Source organism: Zea mays, chromosome 7 (genome assembly GCF_902167145.1).
Source record: "Zea mays cultivar B73 chromosome 7, Zm-B73-REFERENCE-NAM-5.0, whole genome shotgun sequence".
NCBI classification, from domain to species: Eukaryota; Viridiplantae; Streptophyta; class Magnoliopsida; order Poales; family Poaceae; genus Zea; species Zea mays.
The window spans coordinates 145,895,565-145,918,555 of NC_050102.1; the positions used below are offsets into that span (position 1 = coordinate 145,895,565).

Sequence of the window (22,991 nt, forward strand, 5' to 3'; positions counted from 1 at the left end):
GGCGGATGTGTGTAGACTACACTGGTCTAAACAAAGCATGTCCGAAGGTTCCCTACCCTCTGCCTCGCATCGATCAAATCGTGGATTCCACTGCTGGGTGCGAAACCCCGTCGTTCTGCGATGCCTACTCAGGGTATCACCAAATCAGGATGAAAGAGTCCGACCAGCTCACGACTTCTTTCATCACACCCTTTGGCATGTACTGCTACGTTACTATGCCATTCGGTTTGAGGAATGCGGGTGCGACATACCAAAGGTGCATGAACCACGTGTTCGGAGAACACATTGGTCGAACGGTCGAGGCTTACATTGATGACATCGTAGTCAAGACAAGGAAAGCCTCCGACCTCCTTTCCGACCTTGAAACGACATTCCGGTGTCTCAAGGCGAAAGGCGTAAAACTCAATCCCGAGAAGTGTGTCTTCGGTGTCCCCCGAGGCATGCTCCTAGGGTTTATCGTCTTCGAGCGGGGCATCGAGGCCAACCCGGAGAAAATCGCGGCCATCACCAACATGGGGCCCATCAAGGACTTGAAAGGAGTACAGAGGGTCATGGGATGCCTTGCGGCTCTGAGCCGTTTCATCTCACGCCTCGGCGAAAGAGGCCTACCTCTGTACCGCCTCTTGAGGAAGACCGAGCGCTTTACTTGGACCCCCGAGGCCGAGGAAGCCCTCGGGAACCTAAAGGCGCTCCTCACAAGCGCGCCCATCTTGGTGCCCCCCGCTGCCGGAGAAGCCCTCTTGATCTACGTCGCCGCTACTACTCAGGTGGTCAGCGCCGCGATCATGGTCGAGAGACGAGAAGAGGGGCACACATTGCCCGTCCAGAGGCCGGTCTACTTCATCAGTGAAGTACTGTCCGAGACCAAAATCCGCTACCCGCAAATCCAGAAGCTACTGTATGCGGTAATTCTGATGCGGCAAAAGTTGCGACACTACTTCGAGTCTCATCCGGTGACTGTGGTGTCATCCTTCCCCCTGGGGGAGATCATCTAGTGCCGAGAGGCCTCGGGTAGGATTGCAAAGTGGGCGGTGGAGATCATGGGCGAGACTATCTCGTTTGCCCCTCGGAAGGCCATCAAGTCCCAAGTCTTGGCGGACTTTGTGGCTGAATGGGTCGACACCCAGCTTCCAGCAGCTCCGATCCGACCGGAACTCTGGACCATGTTTTTCGACGGGTCGTTGATGAAAACAGGAGTGGGCGCGGGCCTGCTCTTCATCTCACCCCTCGGGAAGCACCTCCACTACGTGTTGCGCCTCCATTTCCCAGCGTCCAACAATGTGGCCGAGTACGAGGCTCTGGTTAACGGGTTGCGCATCGCCATCGAGCTAGGGGTCCGATGCCTCGACGCTCGTGGTGACTCGCAGCTTGCCATCGACCAAGTCATGAAGAACTCCCACTGTCGCGACTCGAAGATGGAAGCCTACTGCGATGAGGTTCGGCGCCTGGAGGACAAGTTCTTCGGGCTCGAGCTCAACCACATCGCCCGACGATACAACAAGACTGCGGATGAGCTGGCTAAGATAGCCCCGGGGCGGACAACGGTTCCCCCGGACGTCTTCTCCCGAGACCTACATCAACCCTCAGTCAAGACCGACGACACGCCCGAGCCCGAGAAGGTCTCGGCCCTGCCCGAAGCGCCCTCGGCTCGGCACGAGGCACCCTCGGCCCCCGAGGGTGAGGCACTGCGCGTCGAGGAAGAGCGGATTGGGGTCCCGCCTAATCGAGACTGGCAGACCCCGTACCTACAATATCTCCACTGAGGAGAGCTACCCCTCGACCGAGCCGAAGCTCGGCGACTGGCACGGCGCGCCAAGTCGTTCGTCTTGCTAGGTGACGGGAAGGAGCTCTACCACCGCAACCCCTCAGGCATCCTCCAGCGATGCATATCCATCGCCGAAGGCGGTGGCGTTCTTCACCAACATCATCCATCGCTTTGGGGTCCCGAACTCCATCATCACCGACAACAGCACCTAGTTCATCGGCAGAAAGTTCCTGGACTTCTGCGAGGATCACCATATCCGGGTGGACTGGGCCGCCGTAGCTCACCCCATGACGAATGGGCAAGTAGAGCGTGCCAACGGCATGATTCTGCAAGGACTCAAGCCGCGAATCTACAACGACCTCAACAAGTTCGGCAGGCGATGGATGAAGGAACTCCCCTCGGTGGTCTGGAGTCTGAGGACAACGCCGAGCCGAGCTACGGGCTTCACGCCGTTTTTTCTAGTCTATGGGGCCGAGGCTATCTTGCCCACAGACTTAGAATACGGATCCCCGAGGACGAAGGCGTACGACGACCGAAGCAACTGAACCAACCGAGAAGACTCACTGGACCAGCTGGAAGAGGCTCGGGACATGGCCTTGCTACACTCGGCGCGGTATCAGCAGTCCCTGCGACGCTACCACGCCCGAGGGGTTCGGTCCCGAGACCTCCAGGTGGGCGACTTGGTGCTTCGGCTACGACAAGACGCTCGAGGGCGTCACAAGCTCACGCCTCCCTGGGAAGGGCCATTCATCATCGCCAAGATTTTGAAGCCCGGAACATACAAGCTGGCCAACAGTCAAGGCGAGGTCTACAACAACGCTTGGAACATCCGATAGCTACGTCGCTTCTACCCTTAAGATGTTTTCAAGTCGTTCATACACCTCGTTCACAAACGCAAACAAAGTCTAACCATCAAGGAAGGGTCAGCCTTGCCTCGGCAAAGCCCGACTCTCCCTCGGGGGCTAGAAGGGGCGAACCCCCTCTGTGTCAAAATTTTCCTCGGAAAAAGTCTTTCTGCCAGAACATCTTTCGTGCTTTTCGACTACTTCGAAAGTGGGATCCTGAAAATGATGGAGTACACGTAAGCAGGCAAGGCCGACCGAGCCGAGGGACTCCTACGCCTCCGGGATACGGATACCTCACTCATCACCTTCTGCGATAAGTAACTCACGCTCGGATAAGCGATTCCGCTGACCGAACAAGTCTTGATGCTCGAAAACTTTTCTGCCGAAACGATTTTTCGTGCCTTCTCGACTATATTGATAACAGGATCCTACGGACGAGTAAGAGTACACGTAAGCGGCAAGGCTGACCGAGCCGAGGGACTCCTACGCCTCCGGGATACGGATACCTCACTCATCACCTTCCGTGAAAAGTAACTCTCGCTCGGACAAACAATTCTGTTACCGACAAATAAGTCCAGATACTCGAAACAAGGGGAAAAGAAACGCAGCTTTACTACACGACGACGATATGTTTGGGCCTCGGCGGCCGCCAAGAAACATACGCACACTACAGATAAAATGTTCCTGCAGGATCAGACATCAGTGGGGGAGCAGCAGCACCCTCGGCGTCGACTCCACCTTCGGCGGAATCCGACCCGGCATCGGACGGCAACACGGTCAGAGGATCTCCACCTCGAAGGAACCTGTTGGCACCACGCCTGGGCCATCGCCGCTAGGGTCTCCTCCGGGAACCCGGCCCGAGCAGACGGCTCAACCGGCTGCTCCGTAGCCTCAGCCAGCTGTCCCCCGAGGACGTCAGCCCGACTCATGGCCTCGGCAGCCCGACTCCGGCGTCGGTCCCGCCAGTGTACAGCCCGGCCAGGCTCCGGCCGACGAAGCTTCTTTTCGAGCCAACTCTGCCTCCGTCCATGCTGACACCTCTGCCTCCGGCTCCGGCTTATCGCAGAGCGGCCGAGGGTTTCTTTAACTAAGCAAGAGAAGCCTTGGGCGGCAAGGCCGACCGAGCCGAGGGACTCCTACTCCTCCGGGATACGGATACCTCACTCGTCACCTTCGCATGAGGCAACTCACACTTGGTTAAGTGGTTCAGTTAGCCGACAGGAGAGTCCTAGTGCTCGAAATGTGGAAAAAACATGGTATTACACCAAAAATACCTAGATGTTCAGGCCCCGACAGCCACAATGAACAGACACCGGCACTCAAGGTGCCATTACAAACGGAACTCCAGTTCCGCCCCCGCAGGTACGAACAACCCCCCACATTAGAGGGCCTGCGGGGCGACAAAACCCCGGGTGGCTCGCCGACGCCCGCTCCGGCAGCAGCGACAACGACCTCCGCTCCGGGCGGCCAAACAGCAGCAGCGATGACCTTAGGGCAGACGCTGCTGCGACAAGGCCCTCGCCCACGTCCCCACTCGAGGGGCGAGGACAAGCTACCAAGGCCGTAGAGCCAGAGGTCAGTCTGCGGGTGGCACCGACTACCTTGTCGGCAGAGAAACCTCTTCCGGCTGCCTCGGTGGGAGGTGACACCGGAAGCAGCACCGAAGCCACTCAGGCCGGAGAGCCAGACACGCGGCAGCTGCCAGCACCACGGACGACGAACGCCCTTCCCCCCCCCCCCCCCCCCCGATCACTGAGGGAAGGAGCGGGCCACTGCCCGCGCGGAGACATGCCCCAACTCGGCGCACTCCCCTCCCCAGCACTGATGATGAAGATCCTTGAAGCTGAGGGAGGGGCAGAGGCCGCAGCCCGGCTCGCTTCTCCCCACCATCAAACTGGTGGTCACCGTCTTGGGTGACCACCGGCGAGGGGATGCAGCCGGGCTGCCTGATGAAAATCCTTGAAGCCGAGCGATGGCTGAAAGGTACCAGCTTCCGCGAAGTTGCGTTCCTCCAACGACGACAAGACAGAAGAACCGCGGGCGCTCCCCATCCGGGGCTCGGAAGGTGGAAGGACGTGATGCATGAAGGGAGTGCGAAGACATGGTTGCCATCCAAGGGGGTCACCCTCCTTTTAAAGGCGACTCTCCCCACTCGCGTCCTCAGCCGTCGCGAACTGAGTCTTCGCCAACACGCTCCAAGGTCTTCCCCCTACGACACGGGGGCTAGGTCCCACGCGTCATGCAAGCTGGCCCAGGGCAGAAGAAGCCAAACCGCCGCGCACAGAGCGCACAACTGCCCAGCGGGTACAAGCACTCCTCCACTTTCGCCCAAACCAGCGGGTGAAAAGGCGGACCGCCATGCAGGCGGCATGCAACCGTACCAAGGGGCGCACCCTTTCGACTCCGACGCATCCAGCATGGGGGCCCAGGCCCACACGTCATATAACCGGCGCGCCGATTGCTACGTGCGAGAAGCTGCACCGCCACTTGTGCCAGTACCACGCCTTCTCGACTGTGGAACCAGTGCCGCGACTCGAGGCGACACTGCGCATGGCCCAATAGTGCCAATCAAGCACATCGATCATGGGTCAGTCAGCCGCGGGAGAAGGCGCGACGGTCAATATGGCCAAAAGTGGGTCGGCAGTAATGGCGGCGGCAGGCGGGCGGAAGCAGCGGTCAAGTCGTCTGCAGGCTCACGTCCCCTCCCGGGACAGCGAGAGAGCCCTCTCCCACGGCGTGAAGACGACGCGCCCGTGTTCCGTTCCTCGAACGGCTCGCGCACACACAACGGCTGCCCCGCGAACCACTCGTCCCGTCGCATTAACTCTGCGGCAAGACAGGCGACACCTTTGGCAGGCGAAGCAGGCGACACTTCACCTCCGCCATGATGACCGTGTCAAAAAGGTATGCCCCGTCGTTCAAATTCATATCCCTTTTTATCTTCCCCTTTCTCTCTCTTGCTACAGGGACCGGGAAAGGGGATACTCCGAAAGGGATCCTTCTCTGCGAAGGAAGCGAGCCCCGAGCTCCCTACTGATCAGAGGTTCGAAGGCTGGCCCCTCGGAAGGGTTCGACAGCCGTCTCAGAGCACTCGGGCCCCGAGCCCTCCTACTGATGAGAGGTTCGAAGGCTGGCCCCTCGGAAGGGTTCGACAGCCGCCTCAGAGCACTCGGGCTCCGCGCCCACTGCTGGTCAGAGGTTCGAAGGTTGGCCCCTCATAGGGGTTCGACAGCCGCCTCAGGCCACTCAGGCTCCGCGCCCACTACTGATCAGGGGTTCGTAGGCTGGCCCCCGAAGGGTTCGACAGCCGCCTCAGAGCACGCAGAGCGAGGGATGACTCTGGGTACGTCCGATACATGGCCGAGGCTCGGGCTACGCTCCCGAGGTACCCTAGGACATTTCCGAGACCAGCATCAGAGGGAGGCATCGAGCCCTCGGACCCTATCAAACGGGACCGGGTCCGGCAAATCACCTGCAGGTACTTTTGGAGCGCGCCTCTGGGCCACTAGCCGACCCTTATCGAACGGGGCACGGGCGTCCACTCGGATCACCCGATAGCAACTCACTGGAGACACCATGTTCGGCGCCCTCCGAAGGCAACATGGCGCTTCCCCCCCCCCCTCCTCCTTGCGGAAAGGCGACGCAGGGGCGTATGAAAAAAGTCGAGTCTGTCCTTGACCGTCCTCTCGCTCTGTGCGGAGGCTCGGGGGCTGCTCTCGCAAACCCGGCTCCGGCCAAACCGTTGACAGCGTCAACATACCAGCCTGAGAACTTGGAACCTGACTATGCACCCGGGCTACGGCCAGTTCGGATGAGGGAACAACCAGACCGGCCGAAGCATCACGAAAGGCATTAAGACCTCGAAGGAGTCAAACACTCCTCCGAGGCCTCGGGGGCTATACCCGGCGGGTGCACTCGCGCGCACCCACCGGAATGAAATGCAACCGAGAAAGGCCGGTCCCCTTGCAAAAAAGTGCGACAAAAGCCTCCAAGCGAGTACTAACACTCCCTTCGAGGCTCGGGGGCTACTGTTGGGGACCATAATTAGGGGTACCCCCAAGACACCTAAATCTCAGATGGTAACCCCCGTCAGCACAAAGCTGCAAAGGCCTGATGGGCGCGATTCTGATCAAGGCTCCGTCCACTCAAGAGACACGATCTCGCCACGCCCGAGCCCAGCCTCGAGCAAAGGCAGCCGACCCAGGAGGATTCACGTCTCGCCCGAGGGTCCCCTCAAGCAACGGACGCACCTTCGACTTGCCCGAGGCCCAGCTCGGACAGGCTTCGCGGAGAAGCAACCTTGGCCAGATCGCCACGCCGACCGACCGTATCGCAGGAGCATTTAATGCAAGGATCGACTGACACCTTATCCTGACGCGCGCTCCTCAGTCGACAGAGCCAAAGTGACCGCAGTCACTTCGCCGCTCCACTGACCGACCTGACGGGAAAACAGCGCCGCCTGCCCCGCTCCGACTGCTGTGCCACTCGACAGAGTGAGGCTGACAGCAGCTAAGTCTAGCCTCGGGCGCCATAGGAAGCTCCGCCTCGCCCGACCCCAGGGCTCGGGCTCAACCTCGACGCCGGACGACGGACTCCGCCTCGCCCGACCCCAGGGCTCGGACTCAGCCTCGACCTCGGAAGACGGACTCCGCCTCGCCCGACCCTAGGGCTCAGACTCAGCCTCGACCTCGGACGACGGTCTCCGCCTCGCCCGATCCTCGGGTCCAGACTCGACCTCGACCTCGGAGGAGCCTCCGCCTTGCTCGACCTCGAGCTCGGACCGACCACGTCACAGTGGGGCCATCATTACCCTACCCCTAGCTAGCTCAGGCTACGAGGAACAAGACCGGCGTCCCATCTGGCTCGCCCTGGTAAACAAGTAATGATGGCACCCCGCGTGCTCCATGACGACGGCGGCTCTCAGCCCCTTACGGAAGCAAGGAGACGTCAGCAAGGATCCGACAGCCCCGACAGCTGTACTTCCACAGGGCTCAAGCACTCCTCCGACGGCCACGACATCACATGAACAGGGCGCCAAAACCTCTCCGACTGCCACGACGACATGTACTTAGGGCTCTGGCTCCTCTCAGCTAGACACGTTAGCACATTGCTACACCCCCCATTGTACACCTGGGCCCTCTCCTTACGTCTATAAAAGGAAGGTCCAGGGCTCTCGTACGGGAAGGTTGGCCATGCGGGAGAACGGGCTGGCGGACAGTCTCTCTCACTCTCACTCTCCCTCGCGGACGCTTGTAACCCCCTAATGCAAGCGCACCCGACCTGGGCGCAGGGCAACACGAAGGCCGCGGGTTTCCCCTTTGCTGTTTCTCCCCCCTTTGTGTTCCGTCTCGCGCCGACCCATCTGGGCTGGGACACGCGGCGACAATTCACTCGTCGGTCCAGGGACCCCCCGGGGTCGAAACGCCGACAATGCTATTCATGATCACATTGCTATGATTAAACAACAAAATGATCATATAGCAAAATTAGATGCCAAAATTGCCGAGCATGAATTAGAGAATGAAAAATTTAAATTTGCTCGTAGTATGCTTTATAGTGGGAGACGCCCTGGCATTAAGGATGGCATTGGCTTCCAACAGGGACGCAATGTCGAACTCAATGCCCCTAAAAGATTGTCTAATTTTGTTAAGGGTAAGGCTCCCATGGCTCAGGATAACGAGGGTTACATTTTATACCCTGCCGGTTATCCCGAGCACAAAATTAGGAGAATTCACTTTAGGAAGTCTCACTTTGGGTCTCATCATGCTTTTATGTATAAGAGTGAGGCATCTAGCTCTAGGCAATCAACCCATGTTAAATTGCCTAAAAAGAAATCTCCTATAGCATCAAATGAACCTAATATTTCATTTAAGACTTTTGATGCTTCATATGTTTTAACTAACAAATCAGGCAAAGTAGTTGCCAAATATGTTGGGGGCAAACACAAGGGGTCAAAGACTTGTGTTTGGGTACCCAAGGTGCTTGTTTCTAATGTCAAAGGACCCAAGACCGTTTGGGTACCTAAGAACAAGGCCTAAACTTGTTTTGTAGGTTTATGCATCCGGGGGCTCAAGTTGGATCATTGATAGCGGGTGCACAAACCACATGACTGGAGAGAAAAGGATGTTCTCCTCCTATGAGAAAAACCATGATCCCCAAAGAACTATCACATTCGGGGATGGAAATCAAGGTTTGGTCAAAGGACTTGGTAAAATTGCTATATCTCCTGACCATTCTATTTCAAATGTTTTTCTTGTAGATTCTTTATATTATAACTTGATTTCGGTTTCTCAATTATGCAAAATGGGCTACAATTGTCTTTTTACTGATATATGTGTTACTGTATTTAGAAGAAGTGATGATTCAGTAGCATTTAAGGGAGTATTAAAGGGTTAGCTATACTTAGTTGATTTTAATAGAGCTGAACTCGACACTTGCTTAATTGCTAAGACTAACATGGGTTGGCTCTGGCATCGTCGACTAGCCCACGTTGGGATGAAGAATCTTCATAAGCTTCTAAAGGGAGAGCACATTTTGGGACTAACCAATGTTCATTTTGAGAAAGACAGGATTTGTAGCGCATGTCAAGCAGGGAAGCAAGTTGGTGTTCATCATCCACACAAGAACATCATGACGACTGACAGGCCACTCGAGTTACTCCACATGGACCTATTCGGCCCGATAGCTTACATAAGCATCGGCGGGAGTAAGTATTGTCTAGTTATTGTGGATGATTATTCTCACTTCACTTGAGTGTTCTTTTTGCAGGATAAATCTCAAACCCAAGAAACATTAAAGGGATTCTTAAGACAGGCTCAAACCGAGTTCGGTTTAAGGATAAAAAAGATTAGAAGCGACAACGGGACGGAGTTCAAGAACTCACAAATAGAAGGCTTCCTTGAGGATGAGGGCATCAAGCATGAGTTATCTTCTCCCTACACACCACAACAAAATGGTGTAGTGGAGAGGAAGAATAGAACTCTACTTGACATGGCGAGGACCATGCTTGATGAGTACAAGACTTCGGACCAGTTTTGGGCGGAAGCAATCAACACCGCTTGCTACGCCATCAACAGTCTCTACCTTCACCGAATCCTCAAGAAGACATCGTATGAACTCCTCACCGGTAAAAAGCCCAATGTTTCATATTTTAGAGTCTTTGGTAGCAAATGCTTTATTCTTGTTAAAAGAGGTAGAAAATCTAAATTTGCTCCTAAGGCTGTAGAAGGCTTTTTACTTGGTTATGATTCAAACACAAGGGCATATAGAGTCTTTAACAAGTCCACTGGACTAGTTGAAGTTTCTTGTGACATTGTGTTTGATGAGACTAACGGCTCTCAAGTAGAGCAAGTTGATCTTGATGAGCTAAATGATGAAGAGGCTCCGTGCGTCGCGCTAAGGAACATGTCCATTGGGGATGTGTGTCCTAAGGAATCTGAAGAGCCCCCACATGCACAAGATCAACCATCATCTTCCATACAAGCATCTCCAACAACTCAAGATGAGGATCAAGCTCAAGATGATGAAAATGAAGATCAAGAAAAACCACCTCAAGAGGAGGACAATGATCAAGGGGGAGATGCCAATGATCAAGACAAGGAAGATGATGAGGGTCCAAGACCGCCACACCCAAGAGTCCACCAAGCAATACAACGAGATCACCCCGTGAACTCCATCCTCGGCGATATTCATAAAATGGTAACCACTCGATCTCGTGTTGCTCATTTTTGTGAACATTACTCCTTTGTGTCTTCTATTAAGCCATACAGGGTGGAAGACGCATTAAGGGATTCGGATTAGGTGTTGGCGATGCAAGAGGAACTCAACAACTTCACGAGGAATGAGGTATGGCATCTTGTTCCACGTCCTAACCAAAATGTTGTAGGAACCAAGTGGGTCTTCCGCAACAAACAAGATGAGCATGGTGTGGTGACAAGGAACAAAGCCCGACTTGTGGCCAAGGAATATTCACAAGTCGAAGGTTTGGATTTCTGTGAAACCTATGCACCCGTAGCTAGGCTTGAGTCAATTCGTATATTACTTGCCTATGCTACTTACCATGGCTTTAAGATTTATCAAATGGACGTGAAAAGTGCCTTCCTCAATGGACCAATCAAGGAAGAAGTCTATGTTGAGCAACCTCCCGGCTTTGAAGATAGTGAGTACCCTAACCATGTCTATAAACTCTCTAAGGCGCTTTATGGGCTCAAGCAAGCCCCAAGAGCATGGTATGAATGCCTAAGAGATTTTCTTATCGCTAATGGATTCAAAGTCGGAAAAAGCCGATCCTACTCTCTTTACTAAAACAATTGCAAATAATTTGTTTGTATGCCAAATTTATGTTGATGATATCATATTTGGGACTACTAACAAATCTACTTGTGAAGAGTTTAGTAGGATAATGATTCAAAAATTCGAGATGTCTATGATGGGGGAGCTGAAGTATTTCTTAGGATTTCAAGTCAAATAACTCCAAGAGGGCACCTTCATCAGCCAAACGAAGTACATTCAAGACATACTCACCAAGTTTGGGATGAAGGATGCCAAGCCCATCAAGACACCCATGGGAACCAATGGGCATCTCGACCTCGACATGGGAGGTAAATCCGTAGATCAAAAGGAATACCGATCGATGATAGGATCTTTACTCTAATTATGTGCATATCGATCGGATATTATGCTTTCAGTATGCATGTGTGCAAGATTCCAAGCTGATCCTAAGGAAGTTCACCTTAGGGCCGTGAAACGAATCTTTAGTTATTTAGTTTATACTCCTAAGTTTGGCCATTGGTACCCCAAGGGATCCACTTTTGATTTAATAGGATATTCAGATGCTGATTGGGCAGGGTGTAAAATTGGTAGAAAGAGCACATCAGGGACTTGTCAGTTCTTGGGAAGATCCCTGGTGTCTTGGGCTTCAAAGAAACAAAATTCTGTAGCTCTTTCTACCGCCGAAGCCGAGTACATTGCCGCAGGCCATTGTTGCGTGCAATTGCTTTGGATGAGGCAAACCCTTAGAGACTATGGTTACAAATTAACCAAAGTTCCTCTCCTATGTGATAATGAGAGTGCAATCCGCATGGCGGATAATCCCGTTGAGCACAGCCGCACTAAGCACATAGCCATTCGGTATCACTTTTTGAGGGATCACCAACAAAGGGGGGATATCGAGATTGCTTATATTAACACCAAAGAACAATTAGCTGATATCTTTACCAAGCCATTAGATGAGAAAACTTTTACCAAACTTAGGCATGAGCTAAACATTCTTGATTCTAGAAATTTTGATTGATATTTTGCACACATAGCTCATTTCTATACCTTTGATCATCTCTCTTTCATGTGCTATGACTAATGTGGTTTTCGAGTGTACTTCATGCTAAGTCATAGATTGAAAGGGAAATGGAGTCTTCGGCGAAGACAAGGCTTCCACTCCACTCCAACATGTTATTCATCCTTCGTCGTCACTCTGTGTAATTCTCCACTTTGGTATAATCCTTCACTCATATATTGTTTGCCAAAGAGGGAGAGAAATAAAAAGGGCTTATATTTCACTCACAAGTGTCCATTTTTGGCGATTCATGCCAAAGGGGGAGAAAGTATTAGCCCAAAGCAAAAGGACCGCACCACCACCAATTTCAAAAAATATGTTCTTTCAATTTGTATTAAAGAAGTTTTTCAAATGGGTATCTTATTTTTTATATAATTTCAAATTGGTATAACCTCTTTCAAAATAAATATCTAAAACCCTCTTGAACACTAAGAGGAGAATTTCATTGAGGGGGAGTTTTGTTTAGCCAAATGAAAAACATTTGAAACAGGGGGAGAAAATTTCAAATCCTGAAAATGCTTCTCGAAATCTTATTCATTTACCTTTGACTATTTGCAAAAAGACTTTGAAAGAATTTTCAAAAGAGTTTGCAAAAACAAAACAAGTGGTGCAAGCGTGGTCCAAAATCTTAAATATGAAGAAAGCAATCCATACATATCTTATGAAATGTAAATTGGTTTAATTCCAAGTAACCTTTGCACTTATCTTTTGCAAACTAGTTCAATTCTGCACATATATATTTGCTTTGGTTTGTGTTGGCATCAATCACCAAAAAGGGGAGATTGAAAGGGAAATAGGCTCACACCTTTTCCTAAATGATTTTGGTGGTTGAATTGCCCAACACAAATAATTGGACTAACTAGTTTGCTCTAGATTATATGTTCTACAGGTGCCAAAGGTTCAACACAAACCAATAAAAAGTCCAAGAAAGGGTTCAAATAAAAAGAGCAATAGACAACCGAAGGGTGCCCTGGTCTGGCGCACCGGACTGTCCGGTGCACCATGGAGAATCACTCCGAACTTGCCACCTTTGGGTATCTGGAATTGCCCTCCGCTATAATTCACCGGACTGTCCGATGTAGCACCGGACTGTCCGGTGTGCCAAGCGGAGTAACGGCTATAGCACCAACGGTCGACTGCAAAAGTGAACAGTGAACAGTGCCGACTGCGCGCGCAGAGTCAGAGCAGGCGCCAGATGGTGCACCGGACAGTGAACAGGACCTGTCTGGTGCACCACCGGACTGTCCGATGGCCCACATGTTAGAAGCTCCAACGGTCGAACCCTAACGGTTGGGTGACGTGGCTGGCGCACCAGACTGTCCGGTGCGCCCTTCGACAGCAGCCTTCCCCAACGGCCACTTTGGTGGTTGGGGCTATAAATACCCCCAACCACCAACACTTCAAGGCATCCAAGTTTTCAGCCAACTCATTCAATACAAGAGCTAGTGCATTCAATACAAGACACAAATAGAGTGAATCAAAATCTCTCCAAGTCCCAATTTCACTCAAAGCAATAGTGACTAGAAGAGAGAGTTTTGTCGTGTTCTTTTGAGCTCTTGCGCTTGGGTCGCTTTTCTTCTTCCCCATTTCTTGTTCCCAAGATCATTGTAATCAAAGCAAGAGACACCAATTGTGTGGTGGTCCTTGTGGGGACTAAGTGTCTCGTTTGATTGAGAAGAGAAGCTCACTCGGTCTAAGTGACCGTTTGAGAGAGGGAAAGGGTTGAAAGAGACCCGGTCTTTGTGACCACCTCAATGGGGAGTAGGTTTGCAAGAACCGAACCTCGGTAAAACAAATCACTGTGTCATCCGCTCTTATTCGCTTGTGATTTGTTTTTGCCCTCTCTTTCAGACTCGATTATATTTCTAACGCTAAGCCCGGCTTGTAGTTGTGCTTAAACTTTATAAATTTCAGATTTGCCTATTCACCCACCCCTCTAGGCGACTTTCAACTGGCATTGGATACTTCAATGTGTATTCCCTCCGTTTTGCCCCTGGGCCCATATGTCGGGGCTCAGCATCCTTGTACGTGCCCCCCTTGAGCTATAAAAGGGAGGGCACACGGTGCTACAAGGCAGACACACTTAGACCCAACTCAGGCTCAAGCTCACTTAGACTCTCACACTCACAAGTTCATACAAGCTCTCAAGCTCAATACAGCACACAGTGGAGTAGGGTATTACGCTCTGGCGAGCTGAACCACTCTAAACCCTTGTGTGTTCTTGTGTTCATCCCGACTCCATCTAACATGCAAAACGCTTAGGCCCCTCCTCATCTTAGGATTTAGGGCGGGCGTGTTCCACCACCCGGCCGGAGAATTCCCTCTCTGACATGCGTTTAATGGAATATTGAGGCACTATACTATATGGGCATTCCTCCTCCTAATGTCGAGATGTTCTAAAAAGCATACAGATAAAATCCTCAACCACAATCATCCAGTTGTGGCCAATGTATGCTATTGTGGTGATTTATTTGGGAAATCTTACGCACATTACAAATAGGGGTTTTATGCAGTGAGCTTTGAACTTATATTAATGTAGTGGCATGAATACTACATATTTGTCCTTCAACATGAAGGGTTAGTCTCAACATCCAGCGAGACACACAACAACAAGTTGCTTCGTGGTTGCAATTCTACCAACTTATTGTTATTATTACCAAATGCACAGTCAATCATTAAGATTTAGACAAATATGCACAACACTATTTTATCCATAAGGATCCTTCAGGGGCTCATGTATATCATTCGTCGTTTGGAGCCATTAGTTGACTTCAGATCAACAAGTAAAATGACCATCAGGGTCTAGCGCTCACAAGGACATTCACTGGTTGTATTGTGCTTTGAGGCACATAGGAAAAATGTGTGTGTTTATATTGGTAGTAAAGTGCACGACATCAGGCCAATGCTGCTAAGCAGAGATTTTTATGTGCAGAAATGTATAGTCCAGCTCGTTTTATCATTGCCCATGGTTTACACAATTACTCATATCGTTCTGAAATTGGATATCGATTTATACAACATTTGTAGGTATAATAATTTTGAGAGAGAACTTATAACAATAATTAATTATTTGTGGTGTTGCCAGCAAGGCAAACGTTTCTCCTCTTATTATATACCAAATTGTTTTATATAGCATTATTTCGATCTCTTCATTGTTCAGCAAAAAGAGAAGTTTTGTAATATAACAGACAAGGCCAAGAATTCCTTTTATCTGGGAAAAATCATTTGATTCGTAACCTTTCGACAAAGCAAATGGAGATAACTGATTGGCAAGAGTAAAAGAAATACCAATATCCGTCTGGGACTTGTCTTCAACAACAGATAATACTACTCTCATACGAAGGAGTCATCGGGACTAGGGAGAATACAATAGGTCTCCATAAGATCTTTATATTTCTATCATAAATTACCATCACTGACAGTATTGCGATCGAGAATTGTGGCTCTTCCAACACCAAGAACCAAGGACAAATTAATGCCTAATGTAGCTTCAAGCTCTGTGGTGATGTGGGATTCCATGGCTATTTTTGTACTCTTCTTACTTCTGGTAGATCAGATATAGATTATGGTAAGTATGCCAAGGGGTGGAATACAATGTAGTTCTGCTACATAAACCCCAGATATATGTCTATTCAGAATCAACCTTTACCATTTGGTTTATAGTATACACCATACCAGTCAAAGGACTATCCCAAGTCAATTCAGCAACTATAAGTATTTAAATTCTGAGAGATGTATGCAACACAAGCATAGTGGTCCTGGATAGGCCGAGTAAAGTGGTTCGACGAGAACACACAATATTTTTTCACACCAACATAGTGAAAATTTTCTCAGAATAACATATGCTCGCAATCTCTGTGTTGCTAGGGGTTACATGCCCTTTTATCTTAGAATTTGCTTCATGTCGTTCAGTGACAAAGAGAGCAATGTGTCAACAACTAGTTGAGCAATATATGACTGAAATTTCTAGCCTTTATTCATTTGGCAAGGTCATATTGCTTACTAATAGAATCCCAATTTGTGATGTCTTCTGTGCCAAAAAGGCTTTCATGCATCATATTATATACCTTCGGGTTACTTCGAGTAAAACTTTATACATGAAGAGAGAGCAGAGAATTAACTTATCTGTGTTTTATTGTATTTTGATTTAATTTCCTAGATTTGATATAGTTGTTATGGCCACTTGGCGATATATATAAATATATGATGCCACACAACACAATCAAACAAAATATAGAGCGAAAACAAAATTGTTTACGAAGGTTACGCATAATGTGACTACCAGACCTTGAACAACCCACCACAATCCACGCGAGTACAAGCTCTAGCGTTTGGTGTCAACGCGTGTGCGGCCATCAGGGCTACGACAACACAGGAAGCCTTCGCAATAAGCGTAACAGACACAATTATGACTCGGTAATCGGGGTACACGATAAGTCCACGCAACGTGCGCAACAGGCGCAATTGTGGCTCGATGATCACGACAGACGGACAGTGCCTACAGGACATGCGAAAAATACGTGACTCGGCGATGGCGATTCGACTCAACGGGAGTGGTCCGATAAATGAGAGTGCGACATAACAATCAAATGACGCATCCAAGTTCGTACGATACAAAATTTTGTGTCGTGTTGCCAGGGTGCAGCCAATGCTCAGCTAATGTCATAACTCATCCGATTAATAACGTAGTCTGATCGACGTGTCCAAGTACCCACTATACAATTTAATTGCTCGCCGTGAGTATGAAAACTCAACGCAACACAAATATTTAGAGCGATTGAAGTATGCGTATTATAGCTTCATATACATTTTGAAAATTTTCTGCTAATTATTTGCCAGGGGAAATAATGTAGAAAATAATATGGGAATTAATGCATGACAAAAATCGTAACATTTGTACCAAGCGCAAACTATAGTATAAAGGTGCCTTACAGATTGGAAAAAGATGGCAGGTTTGGTAATATATTGCATGCACAAATGCACCACCATCCATCAATACGTGTAGAGATTGGGCTCGTGGGCCCCGCCATTGCAGCCTGTCACTACTACCAGAGGGCTCACCCGCCTGTTGATTCGCCAGCGGAGGACTCGCCAACTGCCTAGCCGTCTTGACGGAGCTCTTTCCCTCGCGTCCTTATCTTCTGGACACGAAAAAACAGGGGCGAACTGGTCCATAGCTCCGTCATATCGCCGTCACGTTAGCGGGATTTATGGAGGAGCGGATCGTAGAGAGGGTGTCGCGTTCTGCACGCACCGCGTCTCAACTCTCAACGAGCACCCACGGCGTGGCTCTGGCGGCGCAGCCGGTGTGACGTGGCCCCGGCGCGACACGACTCTTGCGCTTCCGGCGTGGCACGGATCAGGCGTGGCGTGGCTCCAGCGAGCGGCGTGACACGGCCCCGACACAGGCGATGCGCGGCTACTGACGCGCGGCGTGGGTACGCTGGACGCCACCTGCAGCGGTGGTGACGCGATGCAGACTGCTGGCACGACCGCTGGTGCGTGGCCCAGCCCGGCACAGGCACATGTGCGATGTTGGCTAGCTGCCACGTACGTGCGTAGAAGCACATCGGCGATGGCAGTTCATCGCGCATGGATCACAGCTCGTGCACAACAACAATTAAGAACAGTAAACATACCGTTCCATTACGTTGAGGAAAAATCAAAGCCTGTCGCGCGTAGGACAGATTGGCTAGGCCGAAAGACCTGCCGGCTCGATGTAGAGTTGATGCAGATCTGATCTGCAGCAATGTTGCAGAGGAGCGTGCTGATAACGTGTTGAGAATTATGTTACCACGGATCACCAGATCCGCTCCCTTCCCTCTCGTCAGCAGTAGAGGTGCAAGAAGCTGTAGAGAACCCGTCTCCCTTCCCCGTCTCCCTTCCCATAAGCACGACAGAGGAAACACACGAGACACATGATATAGAGTTGGACCTCTGGCATCTTTATGATCTCCATCATATGAACAGAAATTTGCTATTTTGCCACCCTCAATTTTGGCTGCATGTTATTATGCCATCCCGTGTCTATGACTGGTGGGACCGTCTGTGTCTATGATTTGTGGGTCCGATGGCATACTGGCGAAGCCTACAAATGATAATGGCACAATTGCCAATGGCTCATCATATGAAGGGGTGTACAAGTTTCTTATATAGAAATGTGAGTATAGATGGCCAATAAGCACGAGGCCCGCGAGCCCGGCACGAAGCCCGCTGTTTGGGCCCGGTCTGAGCCCGGTACGACCCGGTTCTCTGCGGGCCGGGGCCGGCCCGACACGAATAAGCGGGTCGGGCTCGAACAGGAAACTAGGCTCGGTGGGATAGCCCGGCACGGCCCGTTTACCTCTAAGCACGTTGAGCCCGCTTTTTTGCACTAAAACATGCTTTTCGGCCCGCTTAGCCCGCTTTCGGCCTGCTTTTTCGTGCTAAACGGGTCGGTCCGGCCTGTTTAGGTTCGCTGCGGGCCAGGCTTGGACAGGGAATCGAGCCCGTGGGCTTAGAAGGCCCGGCCCGGTTTCCTAACCGTGCCTGGCGGGCCGGGCCCAAAACGGGTCGTGCTTCACCGGGCCCAGGCCGGGCGGCCCGTTTGGCCATCTCTAGATGTGAGACCCACAGGGGCAAAGTCGGTATTGTCTACATAACCCTACCTAGGGTTACTTAACAGTTCAAACCTTTGTTGAGAAAGTGTTTTCGATTGCCATTTTCCCATCATGGGTTGCTAATATTCTACGCACCACGTTGCCACCATACATGTGCATACATATTATGTATACTACGCATACAAAAGTAGTCAAATTTATGCGTATTTAACTTACTACATGTGTCCTAAATTATAAGCCATTTTAATATTTTTTTGAGAGCCAAAACATCTTAAATTTGACCAAAGTTATAAAAAATACATATATTATAACATCAAATTAGTATAATTAATGATGGAACTAATGCTTATTTGGTACATTATTTGTTGTTATTTTATTATCTAAATTTGATTAGACTTTAGGTGTTTTGTCCCTCAAAAATTAAAATAAATTCTAGTTTAGAAAAGGGCCTAGTTATTTTTATTTAAGGAAAAGCTATTTTCTCAAATCTATACCACTATATAATCCACCAGTTTAAACTTTGCAAGGTCCACCCAACCAAATCACCCCACACTTATAACATTCACTAATCGACGAAACAATTTGCACCAACATTTAACACACAATCAAAACCAAGGGTTCAAATCGCTGGATAACCCTCTCTCCCTTACCCCAAATCCAATGAATAATATTATTTGGATCATTTCTCAATGCCTCATCCCTTTCCCTCTCCCTCCCCTCTGTCTCTGCCGCCCCTCCCCCTCACTCACGTCGTCGCCGCCGCCGCCAACTCTTCACTTGCATTGCTGTCGTCAACTCCTTCTCTTTTTAGTATCGTAGTGTTAGCATGGTCTATATGCTAGTAAAAATAAAAAAAATAGACACGTCCCCTTGGTCTCAAAGGCCAGACATAGATGGAGTCAAAAAGAGAGAAGGGTAAGAGTAAAGGCCCACCTAGAACTGATAGGCCGGAGTGAGCGTGACTGGTCCCAGTTCCCGTGCGTAAACCAAAACCGTTGTTTCTGGGCCAGTCCATGGACGCGCCACAAACAAGCACAGCTGGGCCTGGGCCGAGCGCGCGGCATGCGTCTGATCTGGTTCCTCCAGCGCCAAGCACCCGACCCAGCCCCGGCAAATCAGCGATCCGCGCATTGATCGCTGCCTCCTGCCTACTTGCACCAGCGGACCAGCCGAAGCAGCGACTGCTGATGCGTACTGACTCGCTGATCGTCATCAACCATGCCGCGCGAATTGCTGATGCCATCGCCCTCCTTCCCGTCTCACCACACCTACCTTGTCAACGTAAGGTTTGACCGTGGAAAGGGTGTATCGTCGCGGTCCCGGTTGTTGTGAATCTAAGCAAAGGCTGAGTGAGCACCAGAAAGCTTCACGCCTTGCGGTGTCGAGGTCCAAGTTCATGGCAGGACACACGCATTGCACTGACATGTTTAGTTAGACGATCTTGCCTGCATCAGACATGTTTAGATCCTTCCTGCTCGTCTTCGCCGTGGGCTACTCGCTCGGCCTCCTGTCGTCGTCCACCCGGCCGTCACCGAGACCGTCCCAGACGCAGTGGCGGAGACAGGTATGGAGCCACTAGAGCTCAGGCCCTACTCTTGGACCAAATAATTATTAGAGGGTGAAGTATGTTTTAAAGGATTGAGAGAATTTGTATAATCCGTTCATGGTTATATGTACTATCATTTATATATTTGCATGATTTAAGATTTTCTAGCTGATATAAATATTTGTTAGTGCTCTACATTTAGAGAAATCATGTCTCCGCCACTGCAGACGACGATCGTACGACCGCGCACCTCACCGACACCGCCTACGCGGCGAGGAACGAGAACGACGCGGCTGCGTCAAGGTCGACCTACCCACGTCCGCCTCCGCACGACCTGTTCCAGTTCAAGGAGGAGTGCGGGGAGCCGGTGCCCGACGACACCGTCGTGCAGACTCTGCTCGACAAGCTCTTCGGCGGCGAGAGCCCCCTACGCGGGCGGCGAGTCTTCTGTTATTCGTGATCTTCACGTTCGCCTTAGTTCTATCTATGTCTTGAACTCTTACATATTGTTGTAGATTTTCAATGAGTCTTTTAATGTTTTCTTGAGATGTTCATCAATTTGATCACCACCACTTTTCTTTTGGTCAAGTCCATGATATACCTTTTGAACTATATTTAGATACACTAATAGCAAATATTGTTAGTCTAAATGGTTATGTTAATTACCAAACACCAAAACTCTATTATCAATGGGCCTCAGTCTATTTTTCTTAGGCCCCGTTTGTTTCGTTATAATTGAATTCCATTTTAATAATTATATTTAGACAAAAGTAATTAAGTTCATATATTTGTATATGTAATATATTTGTATATTTAAGTTCATATATATATATTTATATATATAATATATTTGTATATTATTCTAAATATATGAGAGATATTTATATATTACATTTATGTTATAGCGAAGCAAGTAGAAGAGTATGCTATAAGTTGTACATCGAAAAAATAGCGTGTAAATCTATAGAATCAATTTCTATTTCTCACCCCATGAATTTGAGATAGAGTTATATGATATTTTTGGAAAGTGGTGGAATGTCACATTCTAAAAAAATAGCTTATTCCATTAGTAAGATTTCAATTCATCAAAATGAAAGGAAATAAACGGAACCTTATAGATTTGAACCTCTATAACTAACATGTGTGCTGTTAGCCATAGTGGTACCTAGGATGAGCATATATTGAGCCTACATCTTCTCGCTCTATATATATCCTTAACTGTACGTTTTTTCTCGATTAAGGGCTACGTTATCATAGTGTCATTATGTCATAGCACTACATATTAAATTTAAAATTTTAATTCATCATATGTTAAAAAGTGTAAAAAAGAGAAAGCTCTATTAATATGAAGAATTAAAGAATGACAATTTTTACTTTTTACATCTATTAAAAAAAAAACTCGGCCGGGGAGGGAAAGACCGCCCTCATGGTCCCGGCCGAGAAAATCCCCAAACCTTGGCCCCCCATCACTAGCGGGCCGTCACCGCCCACTCTGCAACGGCCCAGCCGGAGGGTGGCGCGCAGGACGTAACCCGGGAGCGGGTGGGGCACAACGAGGGGATTTTTTTAACCAAGCCATAAATTCGCCCCCGAGGGGGATCGAACCCAGGACCTGGAGGTGCTACTCGAAAGCCTTAACCATTACGCTAGAGGCCCTTTCGCTTTTTTTTACATCTATTAACGTATGGTGAATTAGGATTTGCAGTTTGATATATTGATACAGTAACAATATACATATATAGTTTATAAAGAAATTTTCATACCTTTTGACGATGATTCAGTGATTATATGGAAAGCTTTATTGTACATTTTTTTTGCACCTCTCTCTCTATATATAAGGAGAGACTAAACTAAAGCAAAGTATCTGTAATCTTAGTTGGACTCGCCGTTGGGCAAAGCCATGTTGATTACCAATTTACCACCCGAGATTATCGCAAGTGCATGTGAAGCCTGAAGCCTCTGATTGAGTTTATCTTTTCTTTTTCTCAACCGGTGGTCGTTGGGGAAACATGCAAACTGGAACTTTCACATGCGTGCAGATGCAATCATATCCGACAGCGGTAGTCAGCCAAGGATTATAAAATAAAATCTGAGGGATGCCTCAGTTGCATGCTCTCCAGCGAACCATTTGTTGACATCATGCATGATCTGTATCTGCTGGTTTCCTGTAAGAGCTGTCGCTGAAATATCGAATCGACCCATGTACATAATAATCTCATGCCATGTTCTTTCTGCCACTCCAGGGAAATCTCCATCTCGGTCGCTGCTGTTGCTGAGGTCGGCGGCGCAGATCGTCGCAACATGAGCATGGAGGGGCTCATCCCGTTCGTTTGCGGCGCGATCAGCAAGCGGAGGGCGGCGAAAAGGGCTGTGGACTACGAGCGCCTCTCCTCCGCCGGCGCTCCGCCAACGCGGGGATGGGGACACGAGCGCCTCCCCGGCGGCGCCTACGACCATCCTCGGAGCCAGAGCTGCCGGTTCGCCGCGCGCTCGTCGCCCGACGAGCGCGGTTTCTCCCGTGACGAGGGTGTCCGGGACGAGCCGTCTCCGCCGGGCGGCGACGGGTGGCGTGGTCTGTCCAAGTCCCGGAGGTTCAGTAGCATGCGCTTGTTTGGATGCGTCAGTGGCGCGTAGGAAGAGAAGAATCTGTTTGGATGTCTGGTATCGTGTGCCGCGAGCACAGCTCTGTACAGAAGAAACGATTTGACGAGTAAATAAATCGAGTGAAATGTAGCGCTTGCTGCGAGCTGCGACTGCAAAGCACAATCTTGCGTTCTCGCTGATGCAAATGAAATACACAACGGACGCATTTGTTCAAATCACTGTTAACTTGTTGCATCACCATGACATAAACCAGTGAACTTTTTTTCGACTGGGAAGACAAAAGGATATATTTTTTTTAATA

General features: G+C 49.6%; 1 protein-coding gene and 1 long non-coding RNA gene across 2 annotated transcripts; both read left to right on the forward strand.

The window, feature by feature from the left end:
- Positions 1-19,834: 19,834 nt before the first annotated feature.
- Positions 19,835-20,658, forward strand: LOC109940939 (uncharacterized). Its single transcript, XR_002263718.2, has 2 exons — positions 19,835-20,104; positions 20,314-20,658. It is a non-coding gene; the product is annotated as an uncharacterized lncRNA (long non-coding RNA).
- Positions 20,659-22,160: 1,502 nt separating this feature from the next.
- Positions 22,161-22,905, forward strand: LOC100303858 (uncharacterized). Its single transcript, NM_001366623.1, has 2 exons — positions 22,161-22,253; positions 22,330-22,905. Exon 2 carries the CDS (start codon positions 22,388-22,390, stop codon positions 22,718-22,720), a length of 333 nt encoding a protein of 110 aa, NP_001353552.1. The 5' UTR covers positions 22,161-22,253; positions 22,330-22,387; the 3' UTR covers positions 22,721-22,905.
- The last annotated feature ends 86 nt before the right edge of the window (positions 22,906-22,991 follow it).

Bases quoted from the DNA above. Each gene is read 5' to 3' on its own strand.
- LOC100303858 (NM_001366623.1), top strand. From the start codon at position 22,388: ATGAGCATGGAGGGGCTCATCCCGTTCGTTTGCGGCGCGATCAGCAAG.